This window comes from Astyanax mexicanus, chromosome 7 (genome assembly GCF_023375975.1).
Source record: "Astyanax mexicanus isolate ESR-SI-001 chromosome 7, AstMex3_surface, whole genome shotgun sequence".
NCBI classification, from domain to species: Eukaryota; Metazoa; Chordata; class Actinopteri; order Characiformes; family Acestrorhamphidae; genus Astyanax; species Astyanax mexicanus.
In genome coordinates this window covers 342,877-356,243 of record NC_064414.1, presented here as the reverse complement: position 1 = coordinate 356,243, position 13,367 = coordinate 342,877, and the positions used below count along the sequence as shown (strand labels likewise).

Here is a 13,367-nt window from a genome sequence, read left to right as displayed (position 1 = left end):
ATGATGATGATGACTGTATAAAACAGTATAGTGATGATATTTAACAGAATCTGTCCTTAATGCTGTTTATTATGGGACTCGACTGTGTGTAAAATGCCATTACACCACAGACTGTAAAACAGGAAGTGCAGAGTATTTGAAAGTGTGTGTTCCTGTTTCTGTGTGGGTTTCCTGTTTTTGCTGATCGTGAGTTTACACTTCCTGTCTTTAAAGAGTGCGCGTGTGTTCAGAGAGAAGACAGCAGTAGGTTTAAATGCCAGTCTAATTTAAATGCCAGGGGCGTCCTGTAACCTGCAGTACGTACAGCACACACTCCCCCAAGAGGCGACTTCAGGAGCCTGATCAGTCCAGACATACTGAATCTGTTCTTCCTTAATTTAACACCAAGTCCTGTTTTTCCACTTGCTTGTCTTTTACTTTATACATGAGCTAACACAGCACTAAAACACATTTACAGTGTTACAGAAATATAATAAATAAAAGAGAGAAGCTAGGTCAAGCACCTCTAACACCTCTAACTACCTTCTACTACCAGATCAGGAGAATCTCTCACTATCTTTAATAAACTCCTGAAGACAGATCTCTTCAAAGAGCACTTACTCCCCTAACACCTCTAACTAACTACCTTCTACTACCAGATCAGGAGAATCTCTCACTATCTTTAATAAACTCCTGAAGACAGAGCTCTTCAAAGAGCACTTACTCTCCTAACACCTCTAACTAACTACCTTCTACTACCAGATCAGGAGAATCTCTCACTATCTTTAATAAACTCCTGAAGACAGAGCTCTTCAAAGAGCACCTACTCTCCTAACACCTCTAACTAACTACCTTCTACTAGCAGATCAGGAGAATCTCTCACTATCTTTAATAAACTCCTGAAGACAGAGCTCTTCAAAGAGCTCTTACTCTCCTAACACCTCTAACTAACTACCTTCTACTAGCAGATCAGGAGAATCTCTCACTATCTTTAATAAACTCCTGAAGACTGAGCTCTTCAAAGAGCACCTACTCTCCTAACACCTCTAACTAACTACCTTCTACTAGCAGATCAGGCCCTATATAAAGATGTTTTTACCTTTTACCTCGGAGTCCCATATAACAGATTCAATTTTTTCTCCATATCACACACCTCTACCAGGATCTTATGCTTTTTAATTCTTTTTTTTTATATTTAATCTAAAATGCACTAACGATTGCTCAGTTTCTTTTTTAAAGCTGCAGCTCTGCAGAGTTTAACTTCAGAAACCCTAAACCCACATGTACTCACCGAGAGCGGTGGGTTTCCCTCGTCCTCCACCGTGACGGTGAGGGTGTACTGCTGCTGCCGCTCTCTGTCGGGGGGTGAAGGTCTGGTCACTATCTCTCCAGTCACTCGGTCCATGCGGAAGGTAAGGTCCTGGTTGCCACTGGTGATGTAATAGGATAACTGACCGTTGGGTCCGATGTCTCGGTCAGTAGCGACCACCCGCAGGACTGCTGTACCACCACCTACATTCTACATAAACATACACACAAGAACAATACTAAACACACCGATACACCACATGTAATAAAACACTGCACTAGTGTTGTGTCCCGTGACTTTTGTCATGTCCCATTGAAGCTAAAGAGCACTACGCTGATCTGTGGGATGTGTGTGTTTGGTCTTGAATATTGTGGTAGTGTGAGTTGGACAATAAAACTGAAACACCTGTCATCATTTTAGTGGGATTTTAGGTTTCATGTCTAAATTGGAGCAGCCTGGTGTTCAATCTTCATTAATTGCACATTGCACCAGTAAGAGCAGAGTGTGAAGGTTCAATTAGCAGGGTAAGAGCACAGTTCTGCTCTAAATATTACAATGCACACAACATTATGGGAGACATACCAGAGTTCAAAAGAGGACAAATTGTTGGTGCACGTCTTGCTGGAGCATCTGTGACCAAGACAGCAAGTCTTTGTGATGCATCAAGAGCCACGGTATCCAGGGTAACGTCAGCATACCACCAAGAAGGACATCCAACAGGATTAACTGTGGACTCTGTAAGAGGAAGCTGTCTGAAAGGGATGTTTGGGTGCTAACCCGGATTGTATCCAAAAAACATAAAACCACGGCTGATCAAATCACGCAGAATTCAATGTTCACCTCAACTCTCCTGTTTCCACCAGAACTGTCCGTCACCACAATCAATTATTGTGCTCTAAAACCAGGTGTTTCACTTTCATTCTCCAACCCCTGAGCATTTGTGATGTCAGAGCACCATGTTGTTGAAGTTTTTCTGACCTCACTGATGCTGACGTTGTATCCGCGGGGGCTCTGCACTACGGGAGCGTTGTCGTTCACATCCACGATGTTAATGGTCAGTGATTGGTCCGTGAATCGAGGAGGAGAGCCGTTATCAGTAGCCCGTACCTGTTTGTGCACACAGAGAGAGAGAGAGAGACGTGTTTATGGAATAATAATGTAAAGATATTAGATATTAGGTTAAACACATGCCCCATATATACACCATACATATCCATATATGACAAAACCTGCTGGGCTCTGCTGTCACCTTGAGCAGGTAGCGGTCTATCGCTTCTCGATCGAGGGGGGCGTTTACGAACACGTCTCCGTACGTGTTGTTCACAGTTTGGATTGCAAACACATCTTGCATGTTTCCCGCCACCAATGTAAAGTTCACCTAGAAGAAGAACAGGAAGCAGTGGGGATTAAATTAAGGATAAAGCACGCAATAATATTAAATATACTCCTGTAACATTTTACTAAATCATTTTTAAAGTGTATTTTCAATTTTTAATTGTAATGTTATTTGAAAAGATCATAATTTTCACTTCATTTCTTGGTAAGCGTACTGTGCACTAGAACAAAAAGCTGCACAGAATGTATTTTATTTAAAGGTGTAAACCCTGCACGAGCAGCATAAACAGCATAAACAAACTACTTTACTAGCATACAATATCAGAGCTGTGTTTTAGCAAGAGATTTTGGCAATACAACATGTATCACGATTCTGAGGATACAATTCAATATATCGCAATACTGTAGGCAACAATATATACTCATCCCCCCCATTAAATATAAATATAAACATAAAACATAAATATGAAACTCACTCAACGATATGTGACACATATTTAAAAAATCTGATTATAATAACTATGGGGTCTTATGAACAAAATACAGTCTGTCTGACACCAATCTTATTAAAAAATAAAATGAATTAATTTAACTAAAAATCCAAATACATATGTAATACATATTCTATAATCCTTTTCTCTCACCAGTCCATTCTTCCCGGCGTCTCTGTCCCTCGCCAGCACCACAGCCACTCTCCGGCCCATGGGCGTGTCCTCAGGAACGTTCACCGACACGTCCGACATGATATCAAACTCAGGGCTGTTATCATTCTCATCCAGAATGGTGATGGACACCTGTCACACGGGCAGGAGACAACTCAAAATTAAATAACACAGAAGGACATGATGGATTTCAGATTCGGAACTGAAAGAGTAAAGAACTCTCTGGATTAAAGAAGAAGCAGGTCTTACCTTCTACACACGGATAAACCCATGAAAAAAGAGAAAGAAATTTAATTAGACACGGATATATTCAGCACAAAAAGGTATATTAATATAATTGAATAATATAAAGTGAACTGCTAGATTCTACTTTAGTTGCTATGTGTTTTCTATGGTATTTCAAGTGGTTGCTATGGTCTTGCTAAGTAGGTGCACTAATATTCCTGATATTGATGTTTATAGACAATAAAAATTTACCACAGTAGAGCCTCGTTTAGGCCCTCCGTCATCAGCGACCACAGTGAGAGTGTAGGAGTCACCCTTCTCTCGATCTATAAGCCCAGTTACAGTGATCCGACCCTGTGAAACACACACACACACACACACACACACACACGTGCAAAACACATAATTTTTACATAATAAACTTACATAACATACATTACATCCAACCCTACACAATGGGATTAATCTATTCTTTTTTTTCCCATTTTCTCCCCAATTTACACGGCCAATTACCCAACCCACTCATTAGGACTCTCCCTATCACTAGTGATGCTCCAACACACCAGGAGGGTGAAGACTAACACATGCTTCCTCTGATACATGTGAAGTCAGACTCCGCCTCTTTTCGAGCTGCTGCTGATGCAGCATTACCGAGCAGCATCACAGCGCTAACGCTCGGAGGAAAGCGCAGCGACTCGGTTCTGATACATCAGCTCACAGACGCCCTGTGCTGCAGACATCACCCTAAGAGTGATGTGGGGAGAGAGCGCCATCTACCCACCCGGAGGGAGCAGGGCCAATTGTGCTCCCTCTGAGCGCCGGCAGCTTGATGGTAAAGCTGCATGAGCGGGATTCGAACCTGCGACCTCCCGCTGACAGTGACAGCGCTTTAGACCGCTGGACCACTCAGCGCCTTTTAAAATTCCATCCTATTCTAGGCGTCTCTCACCGTAATGCTGTCGATCTTGAAGAGGGCGAGGGCAGCGGGGGACGTGTCGGGGTCGAAGCGGTAGCTCAGCTGGTTCAGGTTATCTGCAGACTGAGCTCGGACCTGGATGACCTCGGTTCCGGTGGCGATGTTCTCATTCAGAGAGGTTTCATAACCGGCCAGCATGAAGGCCACCGCTTCATCCAGCTCGTTCAGCAGAGTGACGTACACGCTGCAGAAAGCCCGGTTAAAGGGAGGGGCCTGATCTGTGGCTGAAATATTCATGAGATAACTGGTCTTGGTCTCGTAATCCAGGTAGTCCACTGTGGTCACCAAACCCGTGCTGATGTCCACCTCAAACTTACGATCCGATCCAGCAACCATAGCGTACGATACCGCGCCCCCGTCTCCTGCAGAACAACAAGTACAGAGAGCTTAACCCAAAATCACACTGGATGATTAATAAATCATACGTCATTTAAATAAATTATATCAAAAAACACAAATACTGTAATACTGTAATAAATGTTTCTATGGATTTAGGTGGATTTAAGGTTTTGTTAGCACTAAAAAAGCTCCTTCATTTTCTTTATAAATAAAGCTATAGAGATGTAACTTAATTATATAGTTGATGTTGAGCCAAAATCTCCTTACAGGATGATGCATGATGTCTATTTTCAGTTTTTGACAAAATGCAGATTATAGCTCTCACACAATAACCTTGTATCTTTGCAGAAGAAGAGAAAACGTCTTCTTCAAAACTATTTTAAAGCATTTCTATTGGTCCATTAATTATGGACTGTTAAAAAATGCAAATATTAACTGGCATTATCACAATACAGTCCTACTGTGTATAATGTGTATAATGTGTGTACAGTGGACAGCAGTTTTGCAGAAAGTACTGGAGCATCCAAAGCACAACTGCCAGACTTTGCAACCGCTTCTTCCCCCAGGCCATTAGACTCCTCAACACACAGAGACGGAAATGAAACCCCCTCACTCCTTACACATTCTGACACACACACACACAAAACATCTAACCTTCACCCACAAACAGTCACACATCTGCACTGCTCTATCTGATGCTCTTCCAGGCACAAATTTATCAGAAAAAACACCTGCAGCAAAAATACTGCACAAAACAAGCACTGTATTTGTTAGTTAAGAGGTTTGATGTATAATTATCTGTTTAATTCTGCTATTTTTCTGCTATTTATCTTCATCTGATACAGTTTCACTCTCGTCAGCACTGAGACCTGTAGAGACGCTGTTATAAGATGTGATGCTACAGAGTGTAAAGGTCAGCAGTGTTTCAGAAGTGAAAACAGAAGTGTAGCAGGAGCACAGTGAGACGCACTGAAGGTTCTGAACACTTTCAATATTACTGCAAGTCATATGAAAACTCATTATGACAGAAATATGTAATGTGTTATATGTGATCGAAACATCATCATCATCATCATCATCATCATCATCATCATCATCATCAGCAGCAGCAGCAGCAGTATTGATCACTGACTGACTTAGTTAGATAATTATACCCAGTTTTAGTTGATGCAGTTTCTCCAGAATTTAAATTTTGACCAGTTCATTAAGATTAAGTTAATCATGCGAGACTTCTATAAAAATTTCAACTGTTTACTAAACCAAAATATTCAGATTACAAAGAAAAATGTAAGTTCTTTCCATATTTGTAGTTCAGAGTTCATGGTGAAAGACTGCAACTTCAAGCCTCAGCAGCATGATGTCACGCATAAATTAACATAATTAAGCAAAAACTTAACAATTAACATTACTAAACAGGCAACAGTCTTATCAAATATTCCAACTAATAATACAAATTTTAAGTTATAATTTATTATTTCCATAATGGCTCTAACACAGATACGTTATGTGGATTATTAATAAATTACCAATAAAATAAATCACATTTTGGTTCACTACACTGACATGCCATAAGTTACGGGACTTTATCATAAAGTGTTACCTCAGAGGAAGGCGTAGGAATTCCCACACCTGTATAAGTCATGAGGTGTTATCTTGTGAGTTAGATTGGACACTGGCCAGGTGACTTTTGAACTATGAGCTGATAGTCTGAGCTGATTGTGTACATGTGCACCAGAAATACATAATACAAATACATCAGGCATTACCACACACAGTTAAAAATCTCTAAATCATCCCAAAATAACTGAACTGAGATCTACCATTTAGTGTTCATTTAACTGTAACATGTAACTGAAAGAAGAAGCATATATAGAGTTTAATATTGGTTAATATTAGTAATTCCACACTGAAGCATAGGCATGTGTGTGTGTGTGTGTGTGTGTGTGTGTGTGTGTGTGTGTGGGGAAGTTAGAGGCGGAAGTGTTTATAGGCTGTCTCAGCACTCACGCGTCACCAATGGAAACAACAATGGAAAACTACCATAGAGATGCAGAAGAACATCAAAGCCTTTATCCTCTTTAAAAAACAGAACAAATGAACACTGAGTCAATATAGAGACCAGACTACTGACTGACTCTAACAGACTTTAAATAGAGCTTTCAGATTCTCATGTGATCCACTGGAAGGAAACACAACGCTGGACTGAGAAGCACTCTCAGAATACACAGATACAATGATACAGATATAAGGAGAAACTGGTAACAGTGATAAATAATCAGTAACTTGGCAACCCAAGCACTTGATATCTAAATGTTTGTGGAGATCGCTTCCATTAAACACATTGTCTAGACCCTGTTCCGTTAGAGGGGTAATGAAATAACCAACATTAACTTTGCCACATTACCCTTCAGTAATGCTCACTACCTTTATGTCACAACAGCCAAGGTCATAAAGCAGTTTTCCGGGACAGGTTCCACTCAGACCAGGTCTCCCCAGGGTCGACCAAATAAACTGTGTCCAAGTGGCTTTAAAAATAGATGCATGAGTGCTGCCAGTTTTGCTGCAGAGCTTGAATAAGTAGGAAATCAGCCTGCAGTGCTCAGACCATACACCACTCACTGCATTAAATGTGTCTGCATGCCACTGTCCTAGAAGGTAGCCTCTTCTGAAGCTGATGCACAAAAAAGTCTGACTAAGATAATCTGGTTTGGCTCAGATGGTGTCTAGCATGTGTACCATGAAAACTGTTCTTTGCTTACAGTGAAGCATGGTGGCGGTAGCATCACGATCTGAAGCTATATTAGTGCTGCCAGTACTGGAGAGCTGAATTCCTACTTGTACTGATCCACATGATTATTTCCCAACACAATAACGACCTCAACACGCCTCCAAGATGACAACTGCTTTGCTGAGGAAGCTGAAGATAAAGGTGAGACTGGGCAGGTACTGTATGTCTCTAAACCTAAACCCAACTGAGCACCTGTGGGTCCTCGTGGAGGAGAGGAAGAGGATTAGAGTGGACCCTGTGAAGCTTTAGTGACTCTATGCCCAAAAGAGTTAAGACAGTTCTGACAAAAAATAATGGTGACCACACAAAATATTGACTAAAGTCATAAAATATTACGTATATAATGTATATAATGTAAATTATGTCTCTAAGTGAAGTGAATTGTGCACCTGTGTCGGGGTCAGAGGCTCGCACCACAATAACAGAGGTTCCAATCCCAGCAGTCTCTCTGAGTCCCAGTCTATTATACTGCTGCTGAGTGAAGATAGGACGCTCATCATTCACATCCTCTACATACACTATCACCTACAGAGAGAGAGAGAGAGAGAGAGAGACAGAGAGAGAGAGAGAGAGAGAGAGAGAGAGAGACAGAGAGAGAGAGAGAGAGAGAGAAAGAGAGAGAGACAGAGACAGAGAGAGAGAGAGACAGAAAGAGAGAGAGACAGAGACAGAGAGAGACAGAGAGAGAGAGAGACAGAAAGAGAGAGAGACAGAGACAGAGAGAGACAGAGAGAGAGACAGAGACAGAGAGAGAGATAAGACTTTTTTGTCTGATGATTATTTGATAGATGGTGAGATTCAGAAATTTCATCAAAAACAACATGGGTTTTTGGCTGGAAACAACCGTAGCAATCTGGCAACCCTGGTTACAGAGCACTGCTATATACAATGGTATATAAAAGGGAAGAATAAAAATTAACACTCATTTTTATATCCTACTTGCACAAATTAAAAATATATAAAGTGTTCAGCATCACGTATCCCACTCTGTATCAGTTTACTCTACTGCTTCTCTGCTTGCTGTTTTCCAGCTGATAGATATGAGCTGTACAGGTGTAGGTGATATTAATATAGCTATTATTGAGATAATTTAGCCCTCTGGGTTTCTGTGCTCTCAATATTGCTTTAATTTAATGTAGAATTCTCTAAATACAGCATGGGGCACTGTGGCACACTGATAAATATCTGATAGTTGAGATGCAGAGTGAGACAGGCTGTACAGTACAATCTGAATGTTCTTTTAAACTGTTAAACATACTTAATATGTCTAACTTAATGTTAGTTAAACATTTTATACACCTTTTCTCTCTCTTTCCCATCCTCCCATTCCTCCAGTGTTTACAGTATCAGATGAGTAGCACTCTGCAGGGTTGTGTAGTTGAGGTTTATGACGTTTTATAAAATATGTGAAAGCAGAAGTGGAATAAATTTTGCAACAGGAACTCTGTGTGGTGAAACGCTCTTATACAGCTGTTCTGGGGGTTTGTGTTAGTTTTAATCTAGACCTTCATTAGAGGTCAGTTTATAACCAGTTTATAAACTACACAGAGCTCGGCTGGTTATTTTCAGTATTTAATCTACTCACTCCTCACCACAGCTGTGATACTACCTGCTGTTCTTAAACCACTGAGAATCATACACCACCCAACATGAAAACACCACCCAATATAATATACACACCCAATATAAACACTCATAGATATTTGTTGATTTTATTTTGATGATTTGGACACACCTTTCAGTGCGTTTTCTTTATTTTCATGATTATTTACATTGTAGATTCTCACTGAAGCATCAAAACTATGAATGAACACATGTGGAGTTTTATGTACTTAATAAAAAATGAGCTGAACCTCCACAGTCACCGGACCTGAACCCAATCCAGATGGTTTGGGGTGCGCTGGAGCACAGAGTGAAGAAGGCAAAGGAGCAACAAGTGCTAATAAACACCTCTGGGAACTCCTTCCTTCCTTCAAGACTGTTGGAAAACGTTTTATTTCAGGTGGCCACCTCTTGAAGCTCATTGAGAGAATGATGCCAGGAGTGTGCAAAGCAGTAATCAGAGCAAAGGGGGGCTTTTATTTTGATGAAACTAGAATATAAAACATGTTTTTTTTTCAGTTATTTCACCTTTTTTTTGTTAAATACATAAAACTCCACATTTCAGTGAGAATCTACAGTGAGAATCTACAATGTAAATAGTCATGAAAAAGAGAAGGTGTGTCCAAACTTTTGGCCTGTACTGCATATATTGCCCCTTTAAGAACATATATAAACACACACGCACCCTGACAGAGCTCCTCATGCTGCCCTGGTCGCTGTTGTAGGCCTCCACCTCCAGCAGGTGTGAGCTGCTGGTCTCTCTATCCAGAGCTCGCTGCCCGCGGGTGATTAGACCCGACAGCAGGTCTATACTGAACTGACCTCCACTGTTACCTAAAGAGGAGAAAAACACACACATTCTGATTATAAAATTAATCTGCGTCTAAAGTCTCCTATTGGCTGGTAGATGTATACTCATAATGGACTGTTATTCTGCTCATATGCCAATTTTGGTGAATAAAAAGATAAAAATTTAAGTAAAAGTTAAAGTGCAGTTTTGCAACTAAAGAGCTGAAAATCCACTTCCTTCATGACTAAACTACAGAATAAAACTGAACTGCTAATCTATTAATAATAATATAATTCAGGACTTGAATTACTGAATTATATGATTATTAAAAAAGTGTACTGAACATTTTGTAAATCACAATTAAGAGTTAGAGCTTAGCGCTGTGGTTAGCAGCTAATGCTAATGCTAATGCTGCTCCAGTCTGGGTGCTGGAGAACTAAACTGAATCTCCTGTATAACTCTGTACTTCAGTGGAGTGTCTTTACTGCTCCTTAATACCTGACTGATAGAATTCATACATAAGGAGCACCGGATTATAAGGAGCTCTGATGATTTTTGGGGAAATTAAAGGATTTTAAGTGCAGCTTAATATAAGGAACTATTCTTTTATAAATGCACACACTATAACTATTGGTGCAGCATTTGCGTGCTATATTATGACCTGATGTCTGGAGTTTAACAGTGACTAAACTGCATCAGATTAAAGTGAAGAGAGAGTAGTGCTAGCGTAGCCGCCGCGGCGCTCAGCCTGCTGTCTGTGGTGAAGATGCACCACAGTGTTTACAGGCCTGTGGTTTCACTCATCTGTGAGCTGTGGTGTTTTGTTATTTCTGAGTGTGTTGTTTATTGTGATGGTGTGTTGGGTACAGTTGTGTGAGGTACTGTGTGAGGCTCGGGAACATCTGGAGAAAGAATTGAAAGTGTGGGAGCAGGAAGAGCACTCACCCGAGAGAACTCGGTACAGAACCCTGCCATTCTCCCCCTGATCTGCATCTGTAGCCTGGACCTGCACACACACACACACACACACACAGAGAGAGAACATACATTATATTGACAAAAGTATTGAGACTTTTATGTACTTTTTAATTAGACTTTTAAGTTTTGAGAGAAAAGTATTCTTCTGAAATCAAGGGTATTAAAAACATTCCATCCTGCTTTTGTTGGAGTAACTGTCTCTACTCTTCAGGGAAGACTTTCTACTAGATACTGGAACAATGCTGTAAGAATTTGATTGCATTCAGGAACAAGAGAAGAGCATTAATAAGGTCTGGATGTTGAATGAGATAACCTCAAACCATCTTTTTAAAACAGTAAAGTGTAAAATGGATGAAACAGAGAACAATAACTGATATAAACATATGGATTTATTTATTATAACAATGTGTTAAAAGATGTTTCACATCATAGCAAAGATCCATTTAACCAGGCAAAAGCATTTAACCACTCAAACAGTTCTGTGGTTCTCAGTTTTCGGTGTATCTTGATGAAATAACAATATGTTCCACATATATCTGAATAAAGATGGAACAAAACCTTATATCTGCAAAACAATCATTTTCTGACTGTTGGAGTAAAAACACCAATTTATGCAATTTTAGTCATTTCCATCTCCCACTCAGTATCAGGGATTCCCCCCCAACACACAGTGCTTAATATGAGTCACAGTGTTTCAGAAACCACTTTAGAGTCTCTGAACTGTAAATTCACAGTTAAAGAGAGAAAAAGAGAAGATTTTATTATAAATAAATATGTAAATATGGCCTGTTTCCATTGGTGCTGTGAAAATACTGCATTTCTGTTTTTATCTTTTTACTGTGGTTTTTAATGTGGTGTTTTGATATTTTTAATGAGGTGGTTTGAAACGGGAATAGTGTCCTATGCCTTTGGCCACGCCCCTCTGGATCACTGCACTGACCTGTGGGACACAGTCAGACTGAAAGTGTGAACAGAAAATAATTACACACGTTTATTTCCTTTGTGTTTATTGGAACAATAGAAAAAACAGAGGCTAGGATTGGATTTTAAAATAAGTTTGAGACTAGAATCAGGTTTTAGATTATGTTTGAGGCTAGGATTAAGTTTAGAAATGAGGTTGGGAGTAGGATTTGTTTTTAAATTGAGAGATTGAGGCTAGGATTAGGTTTTGATGTGGATTGAGGTTAGGATTAGGACCAGGATGAATGTTAGGTTTAGTCAGGGTTAGCAGTATTAGTTCATGTGTTAATGATGCTGTTATTTTTGATAAATGTACAAAGGACCACTGATAATCTTATCATTTTACTATTTGTACACAAAACAGAGTCCAGTGATTATCTCACCCTCATAACTACAGTTCCTCTATTTAAGGTATTTTAGTAATGTATAAATCTGAATAAAGACCTTTCAGAGGTAGATTTAGGATGTTTTAAGACAAACTTAAGATAAAAACATTTCAAAAGGATCTGCAGACACACACACACACACACACGCTGAGGCTGAGGTACCCCTCCTGGAGACTCATTAGTTTTATAAAGAGATTTGGGGAGGGGGAGAAGAAAGCGGGTGAGAGAGGAGGAGGAGGGACAGATAGAGAGAGAGAGAGAGTGAGAGAGAAGAAAGGGTGAGGGTCACTTTCAGATAGATGAATAGGTCCTGCAGAGTGGGACGTACCATTCTAAAGCCTGCAGGGGTCAGAAACTATAGAAAAACAGGTTTTTACTGGAAACTGTCCATAAATTACAGTCTATCCACATTAAAGTATCCATACTGAGCCCTGATTGGACGTTCACTTAGTGAATTTAACTAATCAGCAGTGTTTTAGCTAATGTTAAATCAAACACGGCATTGCGGACCCCTGATTTACACCCTCTCGGCCCTCGGCCCCCCTCTCTTTCACTCCTCCATCCAACACTCTGATTCCCAGAGTGAAAGAAAGACAGAAAAGGAGGGAAGACAGCAGCACACCACACAACACTGCCTGCTCCTCGAGGTAAACTTATATTTAAATAAAACTCTTCAAATATTTAAAAACTCTAAAATATATATAAAAACTAATATATATGGGGGACAACAGGTGCTCCTCTGGGAACTGGTGAGACGGATCTTTAAAGATCACGTGTTTGGAAATGAGATGAGTGAAACGTTTATAAAGTGAAATATAATGCGTATAAAGCTGTAAAAGGGTTAAACTGTATATTTAAGCCGAGAATCATCTACAGATCTTTGTTTTTAACTGTGTGCTAATACACATGATGTACTGTGATATTAGAGATAATTGTAAGTAGAATATTCAGTTTTGGGATCTCAAACTGTGTCAGTTACATCTTATATATCACTAATGCTTCAAAACCATTGTGCTTTAAAAATAACTTTATTAGAGA

At 39.9% G+C, this 13,367-nt stretch overlaps 1 protein-coding gene across 2 annotated transcripts in view; it reads right to left on the bottom strand.

Moving 5' to 3' along the window:
- The window catches only part of cdh23 (cadherin-related 23), a 277,788-nt gene that overhangs the window by 49,235 nt on the left and 215,186 nt on the right, over positions 1-13,367 (bottom strand). Inside the window, exons 28-37 of one of the 2 annotated variants that reach the window (XM_049481005.1) lie at positions 10,951-11,011; positions 9,901-10,049; positions 8,003-8,138; positions 4,460-4,848; positions 3,763-3,864; positions 3,535-3,537; positions 3,268-3,417; positions 2,538-2,666; positions 2,267-2,395; positions 1,271-1,498 (exon numbers count right to left, since the gene is read on the bottom strand). In XM_049481005.1, the coding sequence (XP_049336962.1) occupies positions 1,271-1,498; positions 2,267-2,395; positions 2,538-2,666; positions 3,268-3,417; positions 3,535-3,537; positions 3,763-3,864; positions 4,460-4,848; positions 8,003-8,138; positions 9,901-10,049; positions 10,951-11,011 (1,476 nt within the window). Of the gene's footprint in view, positions 1-1,270; positions 1,499-2,266; positions 2,396-2,537; positions 2,667-3,267; positions 3,418-3,534; positions 3,538-3,762; positions 3,865-4,459; positions 4,849-8,002; positions 8,139-9,900; positions 10,050-10,950; positions 11,012-13,367 lie in introns of those variants that run through there. The other variant, XM_049481004.1, reaches the window with a different exon arrangement.